We start from the raw sequence: 27,810 nt of genomic DNA, 5'->3' as shown, positions 1-27,810 counted from the left end.
TCTTACCACAACTAACCTCATGCAGTAGAGGGTGAGACCCAAGGAATGCCAAAGATGTATACTTATGTACTGTTTTATAATGCTAAATAGTTGTTGATTAAAGAGTTTGAGACTACCTCTCTATTAGTTCTTCTTATGCTTTAATATATATATGCAGTTCACCTGTTAGTCAGTCCAGCTAGAGGTATATATGGTCCACCTGTCCACCATTCCATATATATTAGATTGTGTAAACCATATTTATAACTAATTCAGCATGCACATCATTGCCTTCACTTGCCTCTTCATGTGGTCTGCCAATTTGATCTCCTCATGTTTATATTAATTTTTTAAAATTAACTTTTTGATATGATTTATTTTCTTTAAAAAGTTGTGCTGTCACTGCATGATATAACATGTGTACCATTTACCATTATTTCCTTCTTTTCAAAAGAATACATTAAAACAATGTCATATTACATGGTTAAATGCAAACTTATCTGAAATGGAACATGGAATGCAGTGAATATACAACAGGTCTTGTGTGAAAACTTAAAGGACAACTAAAATTGTATCCCATCTGAAATGGGTTAGGTAAACAAATGTGGGGTGGATAAAAGGTTTGATGGTTAACCTGACTCTAGTATCATACCCACCCAAACTATGCATCTGCAGGGGGGAGTGATATAATCCTAACATGAAATAGGATTCCTTCCAAAACCCACTTATTTATTAGCACTGACAAAAAATTACTTCTGAAGAAAACTACAAAACCTTATATAGATGAAAATAAATGAATTCACATTAATCAAGTTTTGTAAAACCAAATAACATTGATGACCACAAAATTAAATGAATTAACATTTTTAAAAAAGGACGAGACCCTCAGTGGTGTGGAATGGCCACAAAGTGACAGCAAGATTTTCAAGACAGCCATCATGTATGTATGATTGACAACATTTTCATTTAGGACCAACTAGGTAACAATGAAGTCTGTTCATTCAACCCTAATATTAATATAACCATCTATTTGGGAGGAATAGAGATATCAATATTTTTATTTTGGGCCAATTAGATAACATAAGCTTCTGATGAAAACCCCATGTCCATAATGCCTTTCCATTTAAGAAAAGTAACAACTGGATTTTGGTTGTCAGATTAGCACTATTTTAATGTTACAATCAACTAGACATTGTAAGATGTCCTTCAGTGAAAACCCATGTTGATATCACCAACCCTTCAGGAGGAGTAGCAACAAGATGATTTTCATGATGGTCACAGGTGGCCATATTAGATATCAGATCCACAGCATTTTCATTCAGAACCAACAAGTCATTACAAGAAGCCTTCTCGCATTAATCTTATGTCAATATGACTTTCCATTAAGGAGAAGTAAATATAACATGATTCTCAGCATAGCTGCTATGGTGGCCATAATTAGTGAACACCATTTTGATTCAGGACTAAGTACATGTCATAAAAAGTTTTTCAGTACAAACCCTATCTTGGTATGTCCACCCATTCAGGCAGAGTAACAATATCAAGATTCTCAAGATAGCTACTGTGGCAGCCATACTGGATGTGCAAGTGACACAATATTCATTTTCTCAGACCAGACATGCTATGAAGTTTTCTAGTGAAAACGACATAGCAATTGGATGTTTTGTTCCGAAGTAGTAGAGGTAAAAATATTTGAAAATCTGGATATCAGATCAGCACCATTTTCAATTAGGAGCAACTAGCCAGAACAAGAGGTCTCTTGGTAAAAACACATCATCTGCATGACTGTCTGTTCAGAAGGGGGTAGCAGTAACAAGATTTTCAAGATGGCTTTTGTGGTGGCTACAGCAGATTGGCACAGTTTTCATTCAGAACCAACCAGACAGCATAAAATGTCTTTCAGTGGAAACCCATATTGATAACACCATCCATTCAGGAGGAATAGCTATAGTAATATTTTCAAAATTACCACTATGGCAGCCATATTGGATTTCCAAGAGGCATTATTTTTATTTAGGACCAACTGGACCATGGGATGCATTCATGTGTAAAGCTTCCTGGCAATCTTCCAAGAAGTTTAAAAGAGGTTACTACAGTGATAACAAATGTGTGTTAAGGAATAGACGTATGACTGATAGACAAAAGACCATCCCATAAGCTCTTCTGGACTATGACCAGTGCAGTTACAATTGAATGCTGATTTAAGACAATAATCTTCTAAAAGTAGATTAAATCCAGTCTAGTCATGATTAAGCTACCATTAAACAAAACTTACATTATTGCTTCTCTCATGAGTTTCCATAACAATGGTGCTCTCACAAAAACAAAAATGATTTTTGTTGAAGTCTTTTTTATGTGTTTCATTTGTTCATCAAACACACCAACATCATTGAAATTGTCAAGTGGAATGATTGGTATTATAACCTGAAATGGAAAGAAAGATACGTTTAAAACAGAACAAGTAACAAGTTATCTGACTTTGAAATAAACAATCAAAATAAAGCCAGAAAATGAAATAAAAGTACCCTCAGAGTGATATGCCAAACGAGTTTTCTGAACATGGTATCTAAGTACAATAATTTTAGTGATCCCACTTAACTATACAATTTGTTCCAAAACATCACCTTAACTTTTAATTATGATAACAACTCAGTCTACTGATTGATCCATTTAATTAAATGCCTCTGAACAGTTTTCCCATTTGTCTGTCTGACTTTCTTCCTATTATTTATTTTGTCTTTCAACCTACCCAACCCCATTTGACAAAAGAGTGACCTAAAAAAAACAACAACATAAAAGTCACATTTTAAACAAGGTGATTACGTGTAAGCACAAATTTCATACTTCCAACCCTTAACCCCTAGAGATGTACAAGTGCATTCAAAGTGGACAAAAAGTGTAACCTGTGCATAAAAGGTGCAATCTACATATTAAATGACTTAATTTTTACAATAAATTGTAAGAAAATGCATTTTTTTCCTAAGCCCCAGGTGGTGGAGTGGTCTGAAGAGCTCGCCTTAGCAGATCACTGACATCTCACCTCTCTCCACATGGGTTTGAGTCTCAAGCTTGACCAATCTGGGTTTGTGAAAAAGCTTGTTAGTTGCTTCCCATGGGTCGATGATTCTGTCTGGGCTTTTCCTAGCTTCTTTCTCCACCAGATATACTGGCTGCCATGTACATAAGCCTGTCATGTGCTTAAAAATGGTGTTAAGTCCACAACATTTTTTCCATACTATGCTTGATCAGCTGGTTTAAGGCCCTGTCACAAAGGGACAAAATTTACCAAATCCAATTTGATTAGTACCAAAACTGGCACACACAAGATACCGAAAATTCTGTATAAAAAACTGTGTGCTTTAATTAGACTACATGTCCAACTTTCCACTTGACCAATCATAAAGTCAACACCAGAAATCTTGTATCAAGCATCAAGTAATGTTCTTAGCATGAACATTTATCTATTCTTCTCAAGCCCTCTTGATCTGTCTCTTTTTTGAAACGGCGTTTTATTAAGTTCAAAAGGATCCCTTTTTTAGATGACTTTTTTTTAAGATTCACAAATCTCACCAAAATGGTCTTCTCTGCTTACCATTGTGCACCATGACCTACAGTACAGACTGGTTCTCTAACCAATTATCTACATTCAGAGCTGAATAAAAACTGTATATTGCAATGATTATTATATGTGCAACTGTGAACTAATTTGAAAGAGTTCTCGTACATCTATGCTTTCCATGTACATGAATTCATATATATTTTGTGACATCTGTGCATTAATCACATGCCCTGTAAGAATCTCTGATGCATATTTTAAAGAGTTAATCTTACATCTGATTGGTTATCCTTGTTACCAATATGGAGTGGATATTTCTGATCTGATTGGATCAAACTTGGACTATATGCTTACGCTCTTAAGATCTTAACATTCATAATGACCAGGATTTATGCATACTAATTAGATGATCATGAATCTGGCTGAACTTGTTACCTCTATGCAGATAATGTTTCTGACCCAATTGTGACAAAATTTGCATCATATGCTTATGTCATTAAGATATCAAAAGAGTCTGATAATGAGTGAGAATATTCATTAAAAAAATTGGGTTAGGTTTGGCCTGATTCTCTGTGCTTGTTGCCATTATGTAAGAGATATCACATGGAAATCTTCTACCAACAAAACCAAGAACAGAACAATTTAAAAAGAGCTTCCATTACTCAGGTACAGTTATGTGGAACAAGCTTCCACTACATGTAAAATCTGCTGAAAATATTACAGTATTTAATAAGAGATATCATGAGCATGTATGTGCTTCTAATAAATAATGTAATTTAGTATTTTAATACTAAACATGTTAAAATAAACAGTAATTATTGCTATCTTCATATAATGTGCATTGTTATACTCTCCTTAGAGGGCCTCAAGGGAGAATAGTCCTTGACTAATGAGTCACCCTCTATAAATAAAGCATCATTATTATTATACTTCTGATATCTTTTGATCAAACATATGAGCTTGTGTCATCAAGATCTTAGAAACACCTGTCCGTTAATTTTGGAAAGCCTTTGACCAGTAAATAAAGGTCATTTATATAGGAAACTTGCCAGGGGGAAATTATAATGGCTGTTATGCCCAACTGTGAATGATGAATACATGTGACCATTAGGACAGGTTTGAATGTACTTCCATGCATCTTTCCATGATGTCCCACTATGCCTTGGAAGTACTTCTGCAAGTATGGTAAATTGATATAAGCAGTAGAGAAAATAGGGATACCAATTCATCACTGCACTAGCATCTCAGTTAACAATTTTAGCATGCTTCCCATGCAGTAGTAAAGGAGTCCCTTGACTAAATTTTATGAATTAGAGGATGAATTAATGCTTGAAAACACCAAAGTCACAAAACTCTAGAAATTATGTCACAGTGAACTACTTTTGATAAAATTCAGCTAGATGCATAAACATAACAATTTTCATGTGTACGTGAAATTGATTTCAAAATATTAAGGGAAGACTAAGTGAACAAAAAAGATGAAATTACAAATTAAAGTCATTCAAGCATGCAAATTAAGAGACAGTGACTTAGTTATCAAATGAATGAGCTTCTCTTTTCAAGATGCATCAATATGAATTTTCATGTATAGGTGAAACAGGGTCAAAGATAATGTGATTGAAAAGAATGAAAATACACAAGTCACTCAAGCACAAACATTAGATCCCAATGACCTGGCTCCTCCATCATAAAACTTTACTAAACTCCATATGTTACTAAAAAGATTCTGGCCAAACAAAAGACTGCATTTGTCAATTTGATAAACATTTTAAAGTCTTAAATAATATTTTTTTAAATTAGAAATTCTAAATATAATTTTGTGATGTAGGAAGCAAGTTTTGAAACAACTGATTTATTCTTATCAAGATGCAGCCATATACCAATTTTCAGAAGATGATTTGAAACAAGTTCCAAAGTACTAAGGGCATAATGACTGAACAATACATAAATCAATGTATGAAAAAATAAATACATGTCAATCAATGGGCAAAATGCTATATACAATTCCGCAGCAAGAAAATAAAAAAGGAGCACACAATTTAGGAGAAATAATGTTTTTGGTGCAAGAAAATTAGTCACAGCATACCCAAAAGATAATTCCAACACTTTATTCACTTAGTGGAAGATTCTGAAAATCATAAAAAAATTACATGAATGAACACATTGTCAAGTACCATGATATTAGTACACTATATGCCTACCTATCTATGTAGGCACTAATTGGGACTGGTAATGACTATGGAGATTACTGGCCAACAGGTCTAAATGACCTTGACAAAAGACAAAGTTATCAATGTTTCAGCCAGGTTTGAGGAAATTACCTTCATTTGAAATAGAGGGCCAATGGTGTGCTCATAATGATCCAGCCTCAAAATAAAGTGAGATCTTTTAAAGCCTCATTCACAATCAGCTGACTGCAAGGCATCATCTCGAAGGGCTTGATGATAATATCAATGTACTTGATATGGTGACTTAAAGCTGAGGCATTAAAGTTCTCACATTAAGTTATCATGGAGTTACTTTTCTAGGAACATATGCATTTACCGAAATGCATATAATTTTCATCTGAATCATATTCCAGCCAGCTATACTCATGTTTCCAGCCTTCTTGGAACATGAGCATCAAATTTTCTCTTCTGTGGCTCTTGCATTTTGTAATCCAAATCTTCGTCAGAGTTTCATTTTTGGTTAGTCTTTCATCTTGGCTTTTGTAGGTTTCTCCATCCTGTTCAGTGCAGTGTCTAAGGTCATTCTGATTGCTGTCACAATGTATTAGTGTGATATCGGGGAAAAGAAATCTGTTATCTGTTTCTTATCTACCTTCGCTGTCCATACAAATGCAAACTGCACTATGTCAAGGTTGCATCATGTGGCTGGTAGCACATGCCTTACAAAAACTGCTGAGGCTAATGATTTTCTTTGATAACAAAGGTTTATTAAACAGAACTGGGACTTAATATGTTATTTGAAAGAACTAGTATTTTCATTGAGAATGTTACATTTTTAAACGTAAACTGCCTCTCTCAAAACAAATATACCGACATACTCATCATTCAGGCAGGGTTATGTATCAGCCTAATTCTAAGGTGGAAATATTATAGGATATATCAAGTACATGATTATTTCCAGACAATCCACAGTTACAATATATATAGGTTCAGGTGAATGTGGAAAATAGCCATGCTGAGCATACAAGGTGCATTTGGAAAAGATCACTAGATGCAATTTCTTCATTTGTATTTTAAGAATCATTTAGAAAATTATCTAAGGCATTTAATGATCAAATTAAACATAAAAAAAATGTCCTGTCCATTTTATTTGCACCACTTTTTGCACACTGAATTTCGTTTTTTTGTGGGGCATGGTGTGTATCTTGCACGAATCCCACAAGGTCACGTCCTGGCTGAAACAATGAGGTATGTGATCTTAAACCAAACTTGCTGTACCGAAACCATTATTTTGATATTTGACTTCATCATGATTTTTAACCTTGAAATGTCAAAGTCAACAAGATTTCTTCTCCCCTAAATGTCAGCAACGATGTTTGGTCAAGAAACATGCTTTAGAACAAAAGTTACCATGCAAAGAGCAACAAAAAAATTCTTAGTCAAACTGGCTTTGTTGTTTGCCATGTGACCCAAAATTAATCTGACCTCTTCCTTATGTACCAGCTCTCCAGAAACTTGGTCAATGTACATGATCTAGAACTAAAATTATTATGCAATCACTTTTCTTCTAGTTATTGTGACTGTCACCTCTGACCTTTTGACAACTGTATCAAAAGGCTTTATTACCTGAAATATCAGCCATCATAAATCACTGGCAAGGTGCACAGTCAAGAACTAAAACTTTGTATAGAAACTATTTTTCCCTTTTTTTCATTCAGGGATCTTGAACTTTTGACCATGTTACCCAAAAATCAATATATTCTTTACTCCAAGTGCAAACCAACAACAAAATTTAGTCCAAATCTGTGATGAAGGAATATAGTTATTCTGTGGAAACCATTTTTCTTCTTTCAAATAGTAAACTTGTATCTGACTTTGTTACCATTAAGTCAATAGGCTTCTTACATACCCTCAATACAGAGACCCCAATATAAGAGGATGCTAATTAGAACTCATAGTATTGACTTTTCAAAATCGTGACAAACTGTATGGATAAGATCAGACATTCATTACAACACTTCCCAAACAACTGCATCTATCTAATGCCCAAGGAAAATAAATGGTGCATCAATTCTACTAGTTCTAGAACTATGAATTCCTTACAAAACTGTGGCCAAAACGAGAACCATAAACTTTCCTTCTCTTCAAAAAATATTTACATACTACCATTTACTTCATCTTTGCTGCCGTTTGTCCCCCATTTACAGTCATCAGCTGCACGCTTCTTAAAATAATTATTTAGTTCTATTTTTGTTTTTAACATCCTGGGTTATTTCTCCTTTCGAAATTATATTCTGTGTAACTGTCTATATGTGAAAAGGACTTTTTTCCTCTCCCATATTCACAAAGAAAAAAACCTGTCCAAAATTTTATCACATACAAGTCTAATTGCTGGGAATGCAGCATTTTCACAAAATATAATAACTGCATAAAATCTAGAATGGCTGGCACATCTGTAAGTATAAGTTATTTCAGTTCAGAAAAGGCTGATAGTGTAACATTCAAATCCTTGTGCAGAAACTAAAACAATAAGAGATAAAAAGATGCCATAGCAATATATGCTCCAAAGGTTTCAAAAACATTTCTAACCAATAATCGTTTATATAGATTAAATGCTTACCTCAATCAGATCTAAATTCATTTGCTTCCCCTTTATGAAGTCAATGTCGTCGAGTTTAATACCGATTTCTCGAAGAAGAATCTGAAAATGTATCATTATAACAATTATGTTTTTCATTTCTATTAATACATGGAATGACAAATCCACTTGACCAATGCTCAGGGCAAGCTAAAGTTTGCATAATACTTTATGTACTACAAGACTCTGCAATCTCACTATCTGAACCATTATTTAGTGACTATATGTACCAAATGCTTCTATCACAAACAGGAACCCTCCTGGCCATGGTATGGCTTCTACAAGAAATATGTGTAGATTCTTAAGAAAAGTTCATAAACCTGGTTGTGCATGAACAGGACACATAATTTAAGCACAGATTCCTGTTGTTTGACCATGAACAGGATTCCAAACCAAAATTGCAAGCTTATTTTTAAGACTGCAGCAAGCTTGCAATATAACCTTGTGCACTTGCTCCAATTTGAAACCACACAAGCTTGCCAGTCACAAGATAAATTGTGCAAGCTTACTTGTATAAGCTTGCAAATCACAAGCTTACCAATTACTTGATGTGCAAGCTTACCAATTACTTGATGTGCAAACAGTATGAGTAATATTAAATATTAAAAAGATAATGTTAATATATGGTGTACATTAATTAGCATGAGATCTTACTGTCACAATGACAGAAAAGAATAATTATCAAATCATTTAATAATATCTAATCAGATAAAAATAATAGGAGCATACGAATGGGATATGTGTAGGGAAACTCTATACTTTTGTTCTGTATGGTTTTGGAAATGTTTTACTAATTCACTTCCATACAGAAATCCTTTTGGGGGAGGATGGTGTCAAATGGATTATTCTTAAAAAAGTAAAATTACAGTTTCATAAAGTATACTCCAGAAGACAATTTTTATATTTATAGTTCAATTTTGTATAGTAATAACCTAAGTGTTTTATTTCAGTAAATAATACAAATCAATTTTAAAGCTGCTCGAGAACTTATTCATGTAGAAAGAAATTTGCTCCAAAAGATATTAATAAATTTAGTATAAAATCTTATTATTATAATTTTATCTGGCTTATATTTACGCTGCCTTGGAAGTAAATGTATGAAAAATTAATAACAAAATCGTAAATAATTACTGTTTATGAGTTTTCTGATGTACATAATAATTTTAAAGTTATACCGTTATGTCCACTGATGTAAACATGTAAATATATACCTTAAATACTGAATGATAATTACGTGAAACCATAGTTTTGTACTTCTTTATTATTACATTTTTGTATCCCCACCCATTCTTCAGCCCAATGAGAAAGTAAAAAGTCAGTAAAGTGTCTGAAAGATCTAGATCATAAATCATTATTTTTGGGACAAGCCAACATTAAAGTGTACATTTTCAAACTCTAAAATAATGCAGTCTGGGGTTTAGTGCTTCCTATACAAGAAAAATAATATACATCAAAGTCCAAAAGTTGGGGGATTCTCCACCCATATTCTAGAAACATCTATTTTTACATACATTTTTCATTTTCAATTTTTTTTATTTTTATTTCTTCAAGTCATCAACAATTCCATATTCAGCTGAGTGTACACACAACCAAACAACTCTCTATCCATTGAAGGCTTTGTTTATGTTTCGGGAAAGAAATAAATCGAAATCCTCCATTTAGACAATCTGGATAACGATTGTCAGAATTACAAGCCCCCCCCAGACTTCTTTTCACCCTTATCAATTGAGAAATCAACAAATCATTGCAAAATCTGTAAATACTTATCATAATCAATTCATTATTGCCATAAGCAGCTTGTCAGCGAAAAATTGTGGATGAAAGCAATACCTGGAGGTGTGTCTAATTTACGCTTGCTGATCGGTTGATCAACATGATTGACAAGTGGTGATATGTCAATTTCACTTACGTCATCAGGTTAATATAAACATGATCAATAATAGTATGTACTTATATCTCTTACTCTAGTTAAGATGTTAATTATTTGGGTAAAGTTTTCAGTTCTAAAATTACTTATCCATGTTAATGGTGGAGTTTTCATGTAGTCAACATTAAATCACCTAATTTGATCATTTCTAAATCTGCCTTTAGTAAAGCTTTCAGAATTTGCACATCAAATCTATAAATAAAATCAGATGTAGAGCTAGGTGGCTTGTAGAATGAACATAAAACAGTACTGGCTTGAATTGGGCATGGGCTTTTACAATGAATCCATTCAGATTTTTAAGAAAAATTCATAAACCCAGTTGTGCATAACCAGGACACATAATTTAAGCAAGGATTCCTGGTTCTTAACTATGAACAAGATTCCACAAATTGTGTGGAAATCCTGCTCATCACAGGGACTTAAAATGAGTTTTAGTAGAAAAAGGCAATTTAATTCTGATCGAGACAGATGAATGTGAACTTGGAAAACTTGCTGACACAAGGTAGATAGATTTTTAACTTAGGATTTTTAATGTTTCAAGTTTACCCACTAAGTACAAAGATCACATGGTTTCATCAATTTCTGCAGTCAAGATTTCAACCAAAATCTTTAAACAAACTGTAAAATTATCAAATATATAAGTACATTCAACAAGAACAAGAATTATAAAGGAAAATATTTAGTGGTTTATTCTGTTATAGTACTGTATAATTTAATTTAACAAAGCTACACGTATTATATTATTTTTCAATATTTTCAAGGAAAAGCAAAATTCTTCACTACAACATCAACTTAGCAAGCTTCCTAATGAAAGTGTGACTGTAATGTCTTTATTTTACCAAAATAATCGTATTCCACCAAATTTCAGTGAAACTTCACAGAGATTTTGCCAAAATGTCTAAAAACATGATATTTTGATTGAGATAGGAACATAATTGGTCAACTTGTAAGAAAATTGAACATCAGGACTAGAATTATACGATTTTTGCAATAAAGCTGTAAACTATTACCAACCCTATAACAGCGTTTAAATGAGAAGGAACTGGATCTGATTTGGAAGCTGTACAATTCCAAACTGATTTCCTTTTAGAATTAAAGGGACAACAAACAGATCACTGGTGTGGAAGTGATGGTATTGTTGTCAGATACCCATGTCCATCAAAGAAGGTCATATCTTTGCAGAGTTGATTTCAAGGCCCACAAGCAGAATCCTCCTTCAATGACATGAGAGGCATTAACTTTTATTGTTTATCTTAGCAAAATTCTGAGGAAAACTAGTATAAAATATATATCGATAATAAATATTTTTCATGGCTGCTTATGGATCGAAGGCTTATTCAACTTCAAGCAATCACCACACCATCAGTTGTTACATTAAAAGAGCCCAGCCTACAGTACAGCTTCCATAGGTCGTGTTATAACAGCTGAATAATTTTGTTTCATTTATGCTGAAATATTATTGTGGTTAATAAAGTGCTGTAAAATTCAAATTATTTCATTTGAAACCTTTTCAAAAGTTGGTGAAAAATTAATGAAATATCAGCAAAATAGTCTGCAGTTACTATAAAATTTCACTATTTCAGTAAAATGTCACTGGTAATTCAATGAAAATTAAGTTAAAGTTTTGGTAAATTTTTTTAGTGAAATCTCACCAAAATGTCAGTGAAATTTTAGCGAGATCTCACCAAAATTTCAGTTAAAGCTTTGGTAAAATGTTCATTGAAATATTTTAAAAATCTAACCAAAATTTCTGTGAAAGCGTTGGAAAATTTTTTTGTGAAATCATGCCACAATTTCAGTGAAATCTAACCAAATTTTCTGAGATATTTTAGTGAGATTTTGCCTAAAATTTCAGTGAAATCACACTAATATTTTAACCAAAATTTTCAGTGAAATTTTTTGAAATTAGTCACATTTTATTATATTCCTCAGAAACCTCTGATAATGCTGACATTTTCCAAGATTTTATAAGCAACCCATGGACATCATCTCGTACATTAAATAAAACTATGAAATACCTTGGACAAAGCCTTGGGCATGAGAACTTGGGTTTTTTTGGCTTGGAAAACCCTAGGAAATAAGAACTTAGTCATATGTTAGCTCGGACGTAGCTCAGAACTGCAGACTTAGAAAATTTTCTGCTATGACATAGACTTGGTCTCTTTTAACAGTCCATTTATTGATTTCTGCATATTTATTCAAAACTTTTTTAACAATTTATTAAAATGAACAATGTCATTTCCAAACAACAAACAAGGGTATGATGTGAATTAAAAAATGACAATGAATTATTGTTGATTGACTGATATGGCTTTCACAGTGCACCACCTCAGTTCAGGCAAAATTATGCCAAACAGGACACAGATTCTGGTTTCACATGTCATTTACATCAAGATAGAAATATGATAAACTGAACTAAAACTTACATGCTGGAATCCTGAAGGTAGAGAAATTCTAAGCATTAATACACTTTTAATCACTTTATACAATCATGTAGTAGTCCCACTTCTAATGCTCTGAAACCACACTGGACAATTGTAAAAATATATCTTTTAACAACTGAATATAAATAAAAGTCTCATATGCTTAAAGGGACACATGGCATTTTTCTTAAAATTTGTGCAAGTTACAGGAATGATAATGGAAAGTACTGGCATAGAAAGATAATAAATTATTATGGTATTAGTGTAGAAATTTGTCTGAAAAATTGCATGGCACTGTTTATTTTTCACATTAGTTATTATTGTTATTGTTATTGTTGTGGAGTTTAACGCCATTTTTCAGCACGATAGGCTATACATGGCGGCCAGTATTAATGGTGGAGGAAGAACCCGGAAAACCCCGGAAAGAACCACCAACCCACGAGAAGCTACTGGCAAGCTTTCTCACATGCCCACATTGGCTGAATCTTAGACTCGAACCGCCGCAGACAGAGGTGAGATGGCAGTGATCCATAACGTTTCACATTAGTCACAAGAACAATAAATATATGGATGTTTGGAATAGCACTGTTTTTAATTATCATTTCTGATATGACGGGTGATAATAATTAGTTACACTGAAGTTTAATCACTTTCAAAATGATTTGGCAAGAATATAGCAAAAACTTGAACCTGTTTTCTGATGACAGCAAGGGGTTCTTTAAAGTATTCTGCTTTTACAACACTGATACCAAATAATACATTTTGGGAGTTTAAGAATATTAAACTTTATAATGAAAGTAAGCTTTTGATGTTTAAATAAAAAGAAAAACCTTGTCACTTACGTGCTTACTTAAGCAAAGTTTATACACAGCAATAGGTGACCCACTCACTATCATTCCTGCAAATAGTCTGCATTAATATGCATGAGATGTATTAATACATCATTTGTCAGCCAATCAAAACAGTCCCAGCTGTCACGTGTAGCATCCTTTATTTTAACTGTTCTAGTTTGGAGCTGATAGCAACAGCACACATATTTCGGTCAAAAAAGTTGTGCGTTACAAATTTTCTTTGTGTGAGCATCTTTTACTAACTTTCACAACATGTACTTTCCTTACTGGATCTATAATTTCCTGTTTATTTTCATCTTTCTATTCCAGGAATTCATCAGGAGTTTAAATGCTATTCATTGGACCCTCCTGGAGTTTACTTTGTTTACAAACTATGGCATCACACTCTTCAAGATAGAGGTCAGTCCCATACGACTTGGATAATCCTTTCAACTGGACTACTCTCTATTTAAAACGGAAACTAGAATATATAGGCATTAAGGTGTCTGCTGTTCTCCCAAAGCACGCCTTGAGACAGCTATACATGGATAATGCACCTTCCATGAGTTCACGGCCTGCTGACCATTTACTGAGACAAGAGAGGAACAGCCCACCTGACAATCGCAACCCAGCATATGTCAGTCAGAAGAAGCAGCAGCATCACTCATTCCACAGCTAACTCCAAGTCGAAGCTGCCACAGTGCGACCACTGCTCATGCTAATGTGGCAGAAGGATTCAATGAAGCGGAAATGGCAGTACAATGTAGTATTCCAGAAGTAGAAACTACTTCCAACATGGCCACCGTTGCTGAAAACACATTGTCTCCAGCCAACATAATGACATCAATCCACTCCAGTATTCTAGTGCTGACCTAAATAATTCCATTACTAACATCAAAGCACAACAACAGGTGTCATCTCCGGAGTTATTCTTAGGCAACTCTACATATCTCTCATCATTGCCAGTAGTCCAGCCTGTGACAGTTATCAATTATTTGCTTCTACTATTAGCTGTCACAACCTCAGACAAGTTAGGAGTAACTGTTTGAAACTGAAGTGGAAATGGGAAAAGGATATGGTTAAATACTTTGTAGGTATGATTTATTTTAGGTCTTAAAGATTTACATACAATGTGCAGGACATTTAATAATTTGTGTAATACTTTTCCTCATTTTAATTTTTTTCATTTGGTAAATGTTATCTGATCCAGTCTGACAGGTGTTTCAAGAAATGTAAATTTACATTACACCAAGCCATGACAAAAATTAAATGATCTTCCAATTAAATTGGACTTTTTTTGTCTGATTGAAAAGCAAACGTAGCATCCATCATACTGATACTGATTACCACTTGCATATGAATTTTGCAAAAATGCAAGCATGAATGATCTCTTAGCTTTACAAAAGTTGTTGGGTTACAAAATTTAAATGATTAGTTTTATTTGTAAAGGCCAACATGCCAAACCACATTTTTTTCTCAGTAATAAACATAGTTATATGTATATTTTTCTTTAGTAAACAATTCCTATCATAACAGGGTTCATACAGGTTTATGTGAAAAAAACATATTCTCATGGAGTAACAAAAATCAAGATTGCCTCTAAAATAGGCAAAGTAATAGAATAAGACAAAATAACTGTACTGCAAAGCAAGCTGTATTTGCCATTAGTAATCCAGTGGAAAACTACAAGTAAAAATATATACAAGTACTGCAATCCAAACTGATGGTTTATAACTAACACAGGCACCCACATCAAAAACAAAACAAAAAATGTGTGAGAGAGCATAAAAATAGGGATGTAAAAGGAATATCTTAGCAGTCTTTCAGCTCATCTGCATTCTGCTAAATTTCTTTTTCTAGAGAAAGCAAATTTCCTTGTTTCTCATCTGCTTTCTCATTAAGGTATCTGACTGACATAACAATGACAATTGCCCTGCTATTCAGCTTCATCAGCTAATTTGTTAGCTGATGATCTGAGACCATCGATGTCTTCCATCAATCTTGCTTTCTTGGTTTTAACTGGTCCAAGTCTTCTAGTACACCTTTTCTTTTCATTCCCCTCTCAGTCTCAGCTTTCTCATTTTGTTTCTGCAGGTACTCATGATACTTTGACCTGGCTGAAGAAGCTGACAGTAAAAGTTCCTTGGTCATAGCCATTTTAGCATTCCCTGCAATCCACTTTGGCAGTCCCAGCTTTTGGAGCAGAGCTGTAACAAGACAATATATTCCTGCTTTTCTGCTGATATGATGTGCTGCATTGCTTAATGATCAGTAATTACTCTCTGTACTATCAGAGAATGCTTGGCAAGATTCTCCACTGTCACCTCCTTGTTAACAGAAATCGATGCTGAACCGTTACTTGCCCACAAGAAGCAACTGCTTGTACAAACCTGAAAGGCATTTATGCCATCTTCCTTGGTGCCAGGTCAGGTTGAAACTGGTCCGGATCTTTTGAAGCAAAATTTGAAAATAGTCACTCAACACCGATTTCAGAATCTTCAACATACTCTACTCAAAAATAAAAAGAAAATAGAAATATAAACAGTGTGTTAAAGATTTTTGGATCAGTATGTTATTTGAGTGTCTCCTTTTTTGTGTCTAAATTATATTACTAAAATAAAACACTGCTAATGTAAAACTTACTATTTTTGTCCATCCTCTGCTCTTGGCTGCCAGAAGAACACTCTGAGCATAGGAACCCATGTCCCAACAAATCCGGCTAAAGTATGGATAAGCAACCTTTGAAAAAAAAGACAAATTATGATGATAACCATGAAAACACTGAAAGCATTTACTTGCCATGTAAGGTGAAAAAAGCAATGGACATATTATTTACTACTTTTATATTTTTTATTCCAAGCTCTTCTTGTTTGAAATATTTACAAATCATTTAATTTTCCAATTAACTGTATTTCAAGAGGAAATGTAATCCATCTGATTTTTGACCAGCCGAGCATGAAGACTATGTCAGTATGACATGTATTTTGCAGCACTGTAAAGAACTTTTGGAGCAGAGCTGTAACAAGACAATATATTGCTACTATTCTGCTGATATGATATTCTGCATTGCTCACCCATCTTTGGATATATACATTGCACAATTCTTATTTTTTATTTTTTTAAAAGATGCTTTCAAGTAAAAAAATGTACTGGATTGGGAACTGATATTGTTTGAAGTTTTATCCTTGGTTAAAAATTTTGTGCTTTAACAAGGAAAAACAGTATATATGAGTTGCTGGAGAGTGTTTTAAAGATAATCAACAGCAGACGATCCAACACTATCGAGATTATCTCAGTAAGGTATTTGATTTCTTTCTGCAAGTCTGACCAGTTTTCGGTAAGGTGTAACAAAATATCATGTACTGCTATTATCAAGCTAGAAAATGTGTTAAAAAAGTTCAGTATTCCAAACTGATGCCTCAATGGTAAATGTTATGTTATCTAAAATGTCTGTAAAGTACACATAGACCTTATTTACCTCTAGCAAATTTGCACAAACTTCAGTTCCAAATTATATGCAGCTCAATGGCTTGTTGCTATATCTCAACTTGACATAATTCTTGGATATTTTTTCTTCAGTTTAAATGATGAAGGCAAACGGGGGCCCTGAGTGGCTGAGTGGTCTGAAGTGCTTACCATTATAGATCACTGCCAACTCAACACTGTTTGTATGGGTTTCAAGTCTTGGGCTTGGCCAATGTGGGTATGTGAGAAAGTTTGCAAGCAGCAGATTTTAGTAAATCCCCATGTTGATATGGCCCTCCAGTCATGACAAGTAGCAATAACATTTTTCAAACTGCTGCTGTGGCTGCCATATTGGATGTCCAGGTAGCATAATTTCCAGGTAAGACCAGATTTTCAAGATGGCTCATATAAAGCCATTATTTGTTTTCAGATTGTCACTTTGTTCAGTTAGGACCAACTAGACATCATATGAAGTCTTTTAGATTTTCAAGATGGCCAATGTCATTGTGGCTGATATATTATCTGTCAGAGTAGCACCATTTCATTTAGATCCAACCAGACATCATCTGAAGTCTAGTTAAAATCCCATATTGATATGACTTTCCATTCTACTGGAGTAGCAATAGGAAGATTTTCAAGATGGCTACCATAACGGTTATATTAAATATCAATATTGGCACCTTTCTCATCTAGATCTAACTAGGTGTCATAAGTAGCCCTTTACTGAAAACCCATTGCTGATATGACCATCTGTTTGGGTGTAGCCGTAACAAGATTTTCAGATTGGCACCTTACATTTTGGTCCAACTTGCCATCATTAGCTGTCTGATCGTGAAAACCCCATGTTAATATGACCCTCCATTCAGCAGGACTATTCAGATGGTCACTGTGTTGACCATATTGGCTTTCAAAGAAGCACCATTTTTATTTAGAATGAATGTGACATCAAAAAAAGTTCCATGCAGAACAACATTCATTTCTTCTGGAGTAGCCAAAGCAAGGTTTCAAAGATAGCTACCATAGTGGCCATATTGGAGATCAAATTGGCACAGCTAGAACCAACTATGCATCATATGTAGTTCTTTACTGAAAAGCCTAATGCTGACATTACCATCCATTTACAAGTAAAAATTTAAAAAATTCAAGACGGCTTCCATACTGCATGTCAGATTGGCACTATATTCATTTCTGACCAACTAGCTCTCAAGTCTATACATGAAAACCCTATGATCATAATAATCATCCATTCAGAAGAAATGGCATGAAGATTTTAAATATGGCCACTGCAGCAGCTATATTGGTGTTGGAGCAGCATATTCTTATGACATTCAATCTGATACAAGGCAAATTAATTTACTGTTCCCAAGTGGACTTATGGAACTATATCCCTGGAGTACAAGTATCCATTGTTCACCTGTACAAGCAGAAAGGCAACAGAATCCTGCGACAACTGTCATGGCATCCCCTTGCTATCAATATGCAGCAAAATCCTCACCAGAATTCTGCTGAATTGTCCACTTGGGGCAGTCAATCATTTGCCTCCTCACTAATAGTTGCTTATTGATTTAGAAAGTTTTTGAGGTGTTCTGCCCATCTTTGTATCTTTTTTTTGTCAGTAAGCAGTGTTGTGCTGTCGGCACTCTATACTGGACATGTTCCTGATGACTGTGTGGCCTGGAGATTGCCTTCCGAGTCTCAGAGAATTTTTTTCATGTCATTCCTGCCTGTATAAGACTGAATCTCATCTGCCTTACTGGTCAGCCATTTATTGCAACCCCCTGTGATGGCTGCTCTTTTAGACAATGATGTGCTGTATTCTAAACTAGCCGTTGTAGTTGACATTTCTCATCCAGCGTCTCTGTATGGTGGTATCATTTTCATCAAACCAATCTTGATGAGTACACAGTCTCTGAAGAATGCCAAATTTTCTGTGACATTCTTGAAGTTTGCATCAATTGTTTCCAACTTCCTACACAGCTGTTCAAAAATCATGTTTCCCATTCTCCCATTTCAATATGGAGACAATGAGAGTTTGGGGCACTTCTTTGCATTCTGGTCATCTACTAGGCTGAATCTGGTCAATGAGCTTGGAGACAACCTGTGGTCAGTCTAGCTTTCTGCACTAGGATTTGACAGTATCTGGTGGGAGAAAATGGAATAATGTCAAAACTTGTATACGAGTTGGATTGAAGTAACAGAAACTTGCACAGTCACCCTCAATCTCTTGTCCGGACCTGTCTGAATCTAGTGGCATATCAATTTAGTCACCTGGAGATTAATCTGGATGCAGTTTAACATCACCAGATCCTACTGCACCTGAGCCAATGCCGTATGCTATTGACACAGCTCTTGCCATCTAACTTCACAGCCAGGGGCATAAGCATCTATGCACGGCTACCTGAGCCACCAGAATGGACTTTCCAGAGGGAACCAGGTCTAGTATACTCTAGATCAACAATCACTGGTAGTACTATCTACTGTTACTTACAGTAGCAGGCATAGCCCACCATGAAACAACTATTTATCATACGTGGATCTACTCATTCATTATCAAAATTGTCCAAGATCCTAATGACATCAGTATTTATTACAAGTTTTGATCAAAATCAGATCAGAAATATGACTTTCAGAAAAGTAACAAGCTCAGCATAATAAATAAAAGATTACCAAAATTTATACACATCCCTTGATCATGATTGAAAATTTTTCAAGACTTTGATGATATGCATGGTTCATATAGATATTTTAAAAATTCTAGCACTTTTTCTAGGAGTTTACTATAATTAATTTTGTATAAAAGAGTCCGCAAAGTATCAGAATGAAGAATTTCATCCTTAAACAAGAATTCATTTGTTGTTAAAACAGGTCTAGGGGAAAAATTTGTAGGTCAAGCTGCTTTTTGGTGCAAGGGGGTAGAGGCATAGTCCTCTCATCTACATCAATTTGGAGTTTCCCTCTTTTTGCCAGTGTTCATAAACTCTTTCTTGACTTTTCATGCTTATATTCTAATTTCATTCCTGCTGTCGATATTTAATTTCTGTATGCATTTCACATTTGCCATGAGACTTCAAAGCTCTTGTACTCATTGATCTAGCCGAGTCTTTACTTATTTTGATGCTGGAGACTTTAGAGCTAAGCTCAGATATTTGAAGCAGAGTTGCCAGATCCAAGTGATTTTGCATTTGGAGATAGTCCTGTGGTATTTCCCAATCAATTTTAACTCGATAAAAATAATACTGTATCCCAGAAGCAATTTTCTACTGTTTTAAATGATTTTAGTCATAAAAGCCAGAAATGTCCCTTTCTGTGACTTGTTTCATTATCATGAAGGGCAACCACAGCACCTGCTGGACATTAGTTTCTTGATACGTACAATACATAGTTCTATATTTACTACTACCATAAAATATATTGGTTTCAAACTTAAAGTGATTTTTTTTAAAAAGAGTGCTTTCACGCACTTTTTCAATACTTTAAGGGCACTTTTCAAAAGTGTGTTTACTATGATAGTAAAAATTCCATATATGAAAATGAATTACCAAATTGCATGTATTTTTTTTCGTACCCTTTAATTTTTCATGCATAATCCAGTTCTCAAAATCATAATTGTTCAAATGTATCATAAATTTTTTGTACATTTGTACATATTACTTTGTGTTTTTAAAAAAATCCATTATATTATCAGACATAAGAACTATACTGGGAAGATTTACGTTTGCAGAAAAGATCGAAAATACCATATTGCCATTTTGTTTTTAAAAAATTATTAATTAATTATTGGTGAGAAATACAATGATTGATGCATAAGCTCTCTTATTGTCATTACAATATCTACTGGTGTTTATTAACAAATGGACAAAGGGCTTCACAGACCATACCTTTAAATATTATCTTTAATTAGTTCTCCTTATTAAGTCTATCACTGTAACAAAACACGTATATTTGAAAACGAGTTCGGAATCCCTTTGATGTTTTCTTATCCAACAAAAATTACATCTCAGTACATGCTAAAGTGAAGACCACAGACCATTGGTCAACATTGGTCAACTAGTGTTATTGTTTCATTAGTCATACAAACATAAAAAATAAAAACCTTGTCATTTTCTATCATAAATTTAAAAGTCACAGACTCTGTTAAATTGATTCATCTATATACATGTACTATCTTTTAAGTGCTTTTTCTGTTTGGACTTAGATATAATTAACATTTTATTGCAAATCTATTCTACAATATACCCCTCTTTTATCTTCATTGGCAAGTTCGTATAACAAGTAATACATATGATTGCTTGTCCTTATAACAAATTCTGTATGGACAACGGCTTCAATACCACATTGACAGATTTTCAATACCATAAAGAAAGCCTCATTTCCCTACTGGCAGCCTTGCTGATTTGACCTATTTTGTCGATTCTTGCCCTCAATCTGGTTTCAACTGGAATAACCAAAGCATTAAGCATGTTTATTGTAAATAGCCATCTGGTTGTTGTGACAATGTACATCATAATTAAAACAAGAATGAATTGTTGATTTAGTGGTGTTTATTGATAATGGAATATAGTAGGATTGTATCACGGTTGTCAGGTAACTCAAAACAGTCTTCTTCTCTTTGCAAAAGCTACAAATAAAAACCGCCCTGAATAAATATGACAAAATTTTGTTTCATCTCTCTCACATGTGTGTGCACATGCACACACGTGTATGCATGATCACACACATGTTAATGCACAATCACATGCATTTACTAAAACATGATTTCGAGTTCGTTATTTTTTTACTGCAATTTGATGACGAGATTATTGCTGCTGTAAAAATACAAGTTGCACTTAATTTCTTGACAATGTGGACTAGTATCAATGCATACAATTTACCAATAAATAATACCCATAACTAATACATGTTCAAACCATCTTAATCATTTTGTCAACATTACACAACATAACAGCTACATACGTTTTAAATGCAGAGGAGCTTTCACACTCTCTCTCTCGTTCCCTACTAACAACAAAAATATTTTTTAGTACTTTTATTTTTATTGTAATTAGATTCTCAAGTTGAGAGCAGAATGAGACATAAAATATGTTTACTTTGTACGTTTGTACCGTTAGGTTGTTGAGTAGCACGTGTTTCGTAGAACTTGTTTAGGTATGATCCCTTTATTTTTCATACACAGTCAGGGCCACAAAATGATAATTATTCATTTTACATATAATTTTTCGTACAGTAAAATTGATAATTATTTTTCCGTGTACAAAACATTACATGAAATACAGTAATCAGAAATATGACTAACACAGCTGGAATCAGGGAGCAAAGATTTTTCCACTGGCTCACATGGAAATAAACTGGCCCTGCAGAGAATCAAATGACCCTCACAAGAAGCTAAAATGAATTTCATTCATATTTTAAATTGCAGTATTATAAATACATGACTGACAAAACAAAAGAATGTACATGGCAATGGAAAATACTGTCAGATGAAATATCATGATTTAAAAATAATTTTTTTAATAATGACTTCTGAAAATTTAATTGCTCACTGTCAGATTTGTCCGAGACTTATGATATAAGCCATTATTCCATGCATGTTGACAAGTACAGTAATTGTCAATAGACAAAAAAATGGATTTGCAATGGACAATGCACTACCTAGATTCATGACTATTTCGTAGGGTCACTTGGCTTTACTGTCATGTAAGTAAGTAATCAAATTCCTTAAAATTTTGTAAAACTACTCAACTGACCTTACGCCAGAAGGTAGATCGCTCCGCCTACTGAGCACGTGACTTGACGTTTTAACCTCTGACAAACATTCTGTGAAAATGGCGTGTGTGATAACATTAAAAGATTTACCAGACGATATTGGTGAGCAATATTTGCCATATGAAACAACATTGAGATAGAGACAGAAAGCGAGAGCATTTATCCATCGCTTGCACTTCTCTAAGTTACGTCGGTATGCGGAGAACTCACCCCCACGTATCTGGAGAAGTTGCCCCAGAGTGGTTGGAGATGTCGCCCCAATTGGTTGGAGAAGTCATCCCAAAGCTTGTCACCCAAATAACCTTTTCATAACACAATTAAGTCATCTTTTACATGATTCATATTTATATTTTTATATATATGCGATCACACAAGAGATATTAACTAAATTAAAGCAATTTCATAGTAATATTTATAAGGACAAAATTAAGTCTGTATATAATCTAATGACTGATGACAGTATAGTGATTAAAAAGGATGATAAGTCAAACACTATTATTATTGTGAATCAAGATGATTATGTTAAAGAAGTTGAACGTCAATTAGAAATTAAATTAAAAATTTCAACATGCATTAATGAGATCGCTAAAAATAATAATTCCGTATGTGAGGAATTTGATACTTTCCCTCTTAACATACGTACACCTCAAAAATAATAATTCCGTATATGAGGAATTTGATACTATCCCTCTTAACATACATACACCTCAATTCTACATATTACCCAAAACTCATAAAAATCATGACCATAATTTACCTTTAAATTTTCCAGGACGACCAATTATATCAGGTTGTAATTCATATACTGAAAACCTATCCAAATTTATTGATAGTGTTTTACAACCTTTAATGAAATCACTTCCTTCATACATTAAAGATACAACTACTTTCATTAAAAAGTCCAAGTATATTCCACATCTATCTGATAATTTAAAACCTGGTATCATTAGATATAACATAACTATATACCAACGTTCCGCATGCAGATGGTATTGAAGCGTGCAAATATTTTCTTGATAACAATCCTAATAATAGCACACTAACTAGCTAAGATATTTGTAAAATAATAAAATCTTATCTTGGAAAATAATTAATTTCAATTTAATAATCTGAATTACATACAGATAGTGAGGATTAATATGGCTCATATATACTCTTTCCTTTCATGGGTGAATTAGAAAAGGATTTTATTCAAAACGAAAAGTTTAATCCATCTCTTTGGTTCAGATTTTTAACTGACATATTTTTGATCTGGAAGCATTCAACTGAAGAACTGAAAAAAATGATTGATTGCCTAAATCATTTTCACCCGACGACTAAAATTTACTTACACTGCATCTAGTACGTATGTTTCATTTTCAGATGTAAATGTAATAAAAAATATTGATAACACTATCTCTACAAATATTATTAAAATGCATCTAATGATCTGAAGAGCAGAGCAAAAGGGGCAGATAACACTTATTTTTCGTTAAGTACAGAAGCGGAGTTGATCAAAAGAAAAGCTGAAAAATTGCAAATTTTATAAATTTAATAAGTTATTAAGTTGAAGAAAAACAACAATAAATAAAGTCTTAACCATGTGGTTATATCTCAGAATTACTATATATGATCCTTGGGGCGACTTTTCCAGACGAAGTGGGATGACTTCTCCGAACCGTTGCAAAATTTGTAAATATATACAATAGCTGAGTTGATATCGACAGAAGCATCTTGTCGGAGGAAAATGGCGGACGTAAGCAGTGTCTGGAGGTGTGTATAATAGCGCTCGCTGATTGGTCAATTGAGCAGAATGATTGACAACTGGCGATAGGTCAATTTTGGTACATATACAATTCAAAATTTAAATTCACCATTCCGATGTTTTCAAGTGGAAATTAAAGGCAAAATATACAAGTCAATGGAGGCCATTACAGTGTGACCCCGCTATAGCACGCTCTGTTAAAACATGAATTCAGATATATAACACAGTTGTGGCATGGCTTCCGAAATTTTATAAACATGTATTTTTCTCATACACAAGAAAAAAAATTCTTTCTTAAAAGTATGAAAAAAACATAAAAATTTTATTATCATTTTGGGGAAGAGATTGCGCATGAATAATACAATGATTGTGGCGCGGCTATTGAAATTTCATATCTATTTTTTGCGTACAAGAAAAATATTTTTTGCTTAAAAGTATCAAAAATAACGTAAAAAGTTTATTCTAGGCTCACATAAGGCTTCACCAATGTCACAAACTGCGATTTTTTTTTCCTTATTGGTGGCTAAATATACCATCTGGCAAATATTTTTTATTGGCGACATTGTTGACTGTTTAATCTTGTATACACAACCAATAGTTTGGAGTGGAGAAATTCTGGGATCCCATGAAATGAAACTGCAAACTTGATATAAAATGCACTGAAATTTATCCATTATTATATAAACAATTTCTTTGTCCATATTGACAAACTATCTTAACAGTGAATTGTTATATCATAATCCGCTTATGTTGACATCAAGCATGAGTACTGTATGTTGTAAGATATCTGCTTTTTTTGTTGTTGTTGACATTTCTAATAGTGGTGATCAACCAGATGAGGCATTATCTCGTAATCTATCTTTCGTCGGATTTTCAGCTGCTCACTAATTAATATTTTTACATAGACTGACATTTGTATGTGGATGATAAGTAAAATTACTCTTGTTTTCGCTCAGAATTAAATCCTTCAGAACACTCACATTTTCTATAGTAATATATGTCATCAGACCAGAACACCAGCACCTATATCGTTCATTCATCCTTTTTTAAATTTCTGATGCATGCGTGGAAGGTAGCATCACTCTGCTACCACAAATGTAAAAAACAAAACAAAAAAACCCCCAAAAAACAAACAAACAACATCTTACTTGTTGATCTATTCAATAGGCAGGGAGGACCACTAACTACAATTGACCAAACAAAGACCAATTTTTTTTATAAAAAATGTATCCAGATCAATTAGTTTGATGAATTTGAATCACCGATTGTTATGAAAATGTACTAAGCAAATAGAAGGAAAAAAACAGTCTCTGTCATGCAATACAATTATTTGATGTTGCTGCCCCAATAAGAAACAGGCATTTTTTTGGTTCTCCAAAGCTGTCCTTTAGCCATGACATCAATAAAGCATGCACCCTTCATCAAAGAAAGCCAAGTACAATCTTCAATAAAAACAAAGAACTTTTCTTCAAAGGAAGTCAGTACCAAACTTAAATAAAAGCAATCGAATCTGATGGACTGTTTCATTTTCCAACGTGACTGGAACATGTTTACTGTGTGGTGAAAGTTTCCTTTTTGCAGGGAAAAAGTTTATACTTATGAATGCTACCAATAACAGCTTAAAACACAAACTTTTACCAACTTGGGACGTACTGAAAAGTAAATGTGCTTAATGATTTGTTACGTGATTGTGCTAAGCTTTTCCACTGAATTCAGACCTAAATGGCCTGTGACAAAATTATTGAATATTTTGAATGTGTGTGTGTGCATATTTTCGATGAATTACTTGTATTGTGGATTCAATGTATGTGACGAGATTCATGGGCGAGTACACAGTCTTGATACTCTATTCATGCTATACATTAGACATGTATATATAAACCGTATACACATATATGTACCAATATGTGGTTCTCTAAATAAAGTAAAATATTATATACCCCTTCTGTTTTCACCATAGGTGTATTTCTCATTTAATATGCATTGATTTAAGATGGTAACTGTGCCAATGAAGCATGTATTTTACCGCCCACATTAATTACCTACCCTTCCCCTCCAATCTTTTTGGGGTACATGCATCATTTTCTTTCACTAACTGACCTGGTTGCTTATAACAGGGTTTGGTCTATAACACGGTCGGGTTCTATGGCTCCCAACTACCATGTTATATCAGGATCACACTGTACTATGTGAAAATAATGAAAAACTTAACCCAACCTGTATCTTCTTTATGCAACGCCTCATGCCAAATTTGGTTTCAATCAATTTAGTCTTCAAAAGTTGAGTGGAAACAAACTTTTAATTGACACAACATAGTGAACAAACATTCTTAAAAAAAAATTTGCAAATTTTGTAAACTTTCTATCTTTCATCCATATAGAAGTTGACGCTAAGACAAGGCTCTATCAATTCCTCGGCTTCATCGATTTCACTTCCTTCCACAGAGCATCATATTGATTGTATCTGTAGATTTTCTAGTCAGCATTATTAAATTAAGTTGAAAGAACCTATTTCATTTCACATGAAGTATTTAAATAAATTGTGTACTTTTGGTTACATCTAACAACACTGACCTAAAATTTTACTTAGTTACAGATAAAAATTTGCGATGTTGTGTGGAAGGAAACTATTGTTAATTTCTGGTTTCATGAATATTAATGGCATCACTGTATGCTATTTCAGATTACCAGTAATAGAGAAGTTGCAACATTAGTGCTAAAATGCATTTTTTTCCAGTTTTGTTTTGAAGAGTGATGGAGGCATACATATTCAAATACATATTTCTTCAGGGCCCCGAGTGGCCAAGTGGTCTAAAGCGCTCTCCGTTATGGATCACTGCCATCTCACCTGTCTGCGTGGGTTCGAGTCTCGGATTCAGCCAATGTGGGTATGTGAGAAAGCTTGCCAGTAGCTTCTCGTGGGTCTGTGGTTCTTTTAGGGGTTTTCCCGGGTTCTTCTTCCACCATTAATACTGGCCGCCATGTATAGCCTATCGTGTGCTGAAAAATGGCATTAAACCCTACAACAACAACAACATATTTCTTCTTGCACCTCATGATCAAAATAAAATATGCCCCTATGCAAGAGATAGAGATCTTGCAACCCTTTCTTCATGCTATTTTGTACATTGCTGTCCCTACTTAGCTGAACCTATTGTCAAAGAGAGAAAATTAATAAATTCAATAGTAAATGGAAACTATTAAATACACACCTCTTGTTCTCAGACAGGTATGAGCATGGATGACCATAGCACAGCTGCAGCATATTTAATTAGCATGTAAATAACACCGCAAGGCCATGTGATTCTAGGGACAATG

General features: G+C 33.9%; 1 protein-coding gene across 1 annotated transcript in view; it reads right to left on the bottom strand.

The window, feature by feature from the left end:
* The window catches only part of LOC149781478 (uncharacterized), a 430,415-nt gene that overhangs the window by 273,596 nt on the left and 129,009 nt on the right, over positions 1–27,810 (bottom strand). Inside the window, exons 12-17 of the mRNA XM_089934971.1 lie at positions 16,165–16,260; positions 15,912–16,029; positions 15,564–15,728; positions 12,695–12,705; positions 8,324–8,404; positions 2,255–2,403 (exon numbers count right to left, since the gene is read on the bottom strand). Of these exons, the coding sequence (XP_089791097.1) occupies positions 2,255–2,403; positions 8,324–8,404; positions 12,695–12,705; positions 15,564–15,728; positions 15,912–16,029; positions 16,165–16,260 (620 nt within the window). The remainder of the gene's footprint in view (positions 1–2,254; positions 2,404–8,323; positions 8,405–12,694; positions 12,706–15,563; positions 15,729–15,911; positions 16,030–16,164; positions 16,261–27,810) is intronic.

This window comes from Sinohyriopsis cumingii, chromosome 15, assembly GCF_028554795.1.
Source record: "Sinohyriopsis cumingii isolate HCF-2022 chromosome 15, ASM2855479v2, whole genome shotgun sequence".
NCBI classification, from domain to species: domain Eukaryota; kingdom Metazoa; phylum Mollusca; class Bivalvia; order Unionida; family Unionidae; genus Sinohyriopsis; species Sinohyriopsis cumingii.
This window is presented reverse-complemented; position numbering and strand designations above follow the sequence as displayed.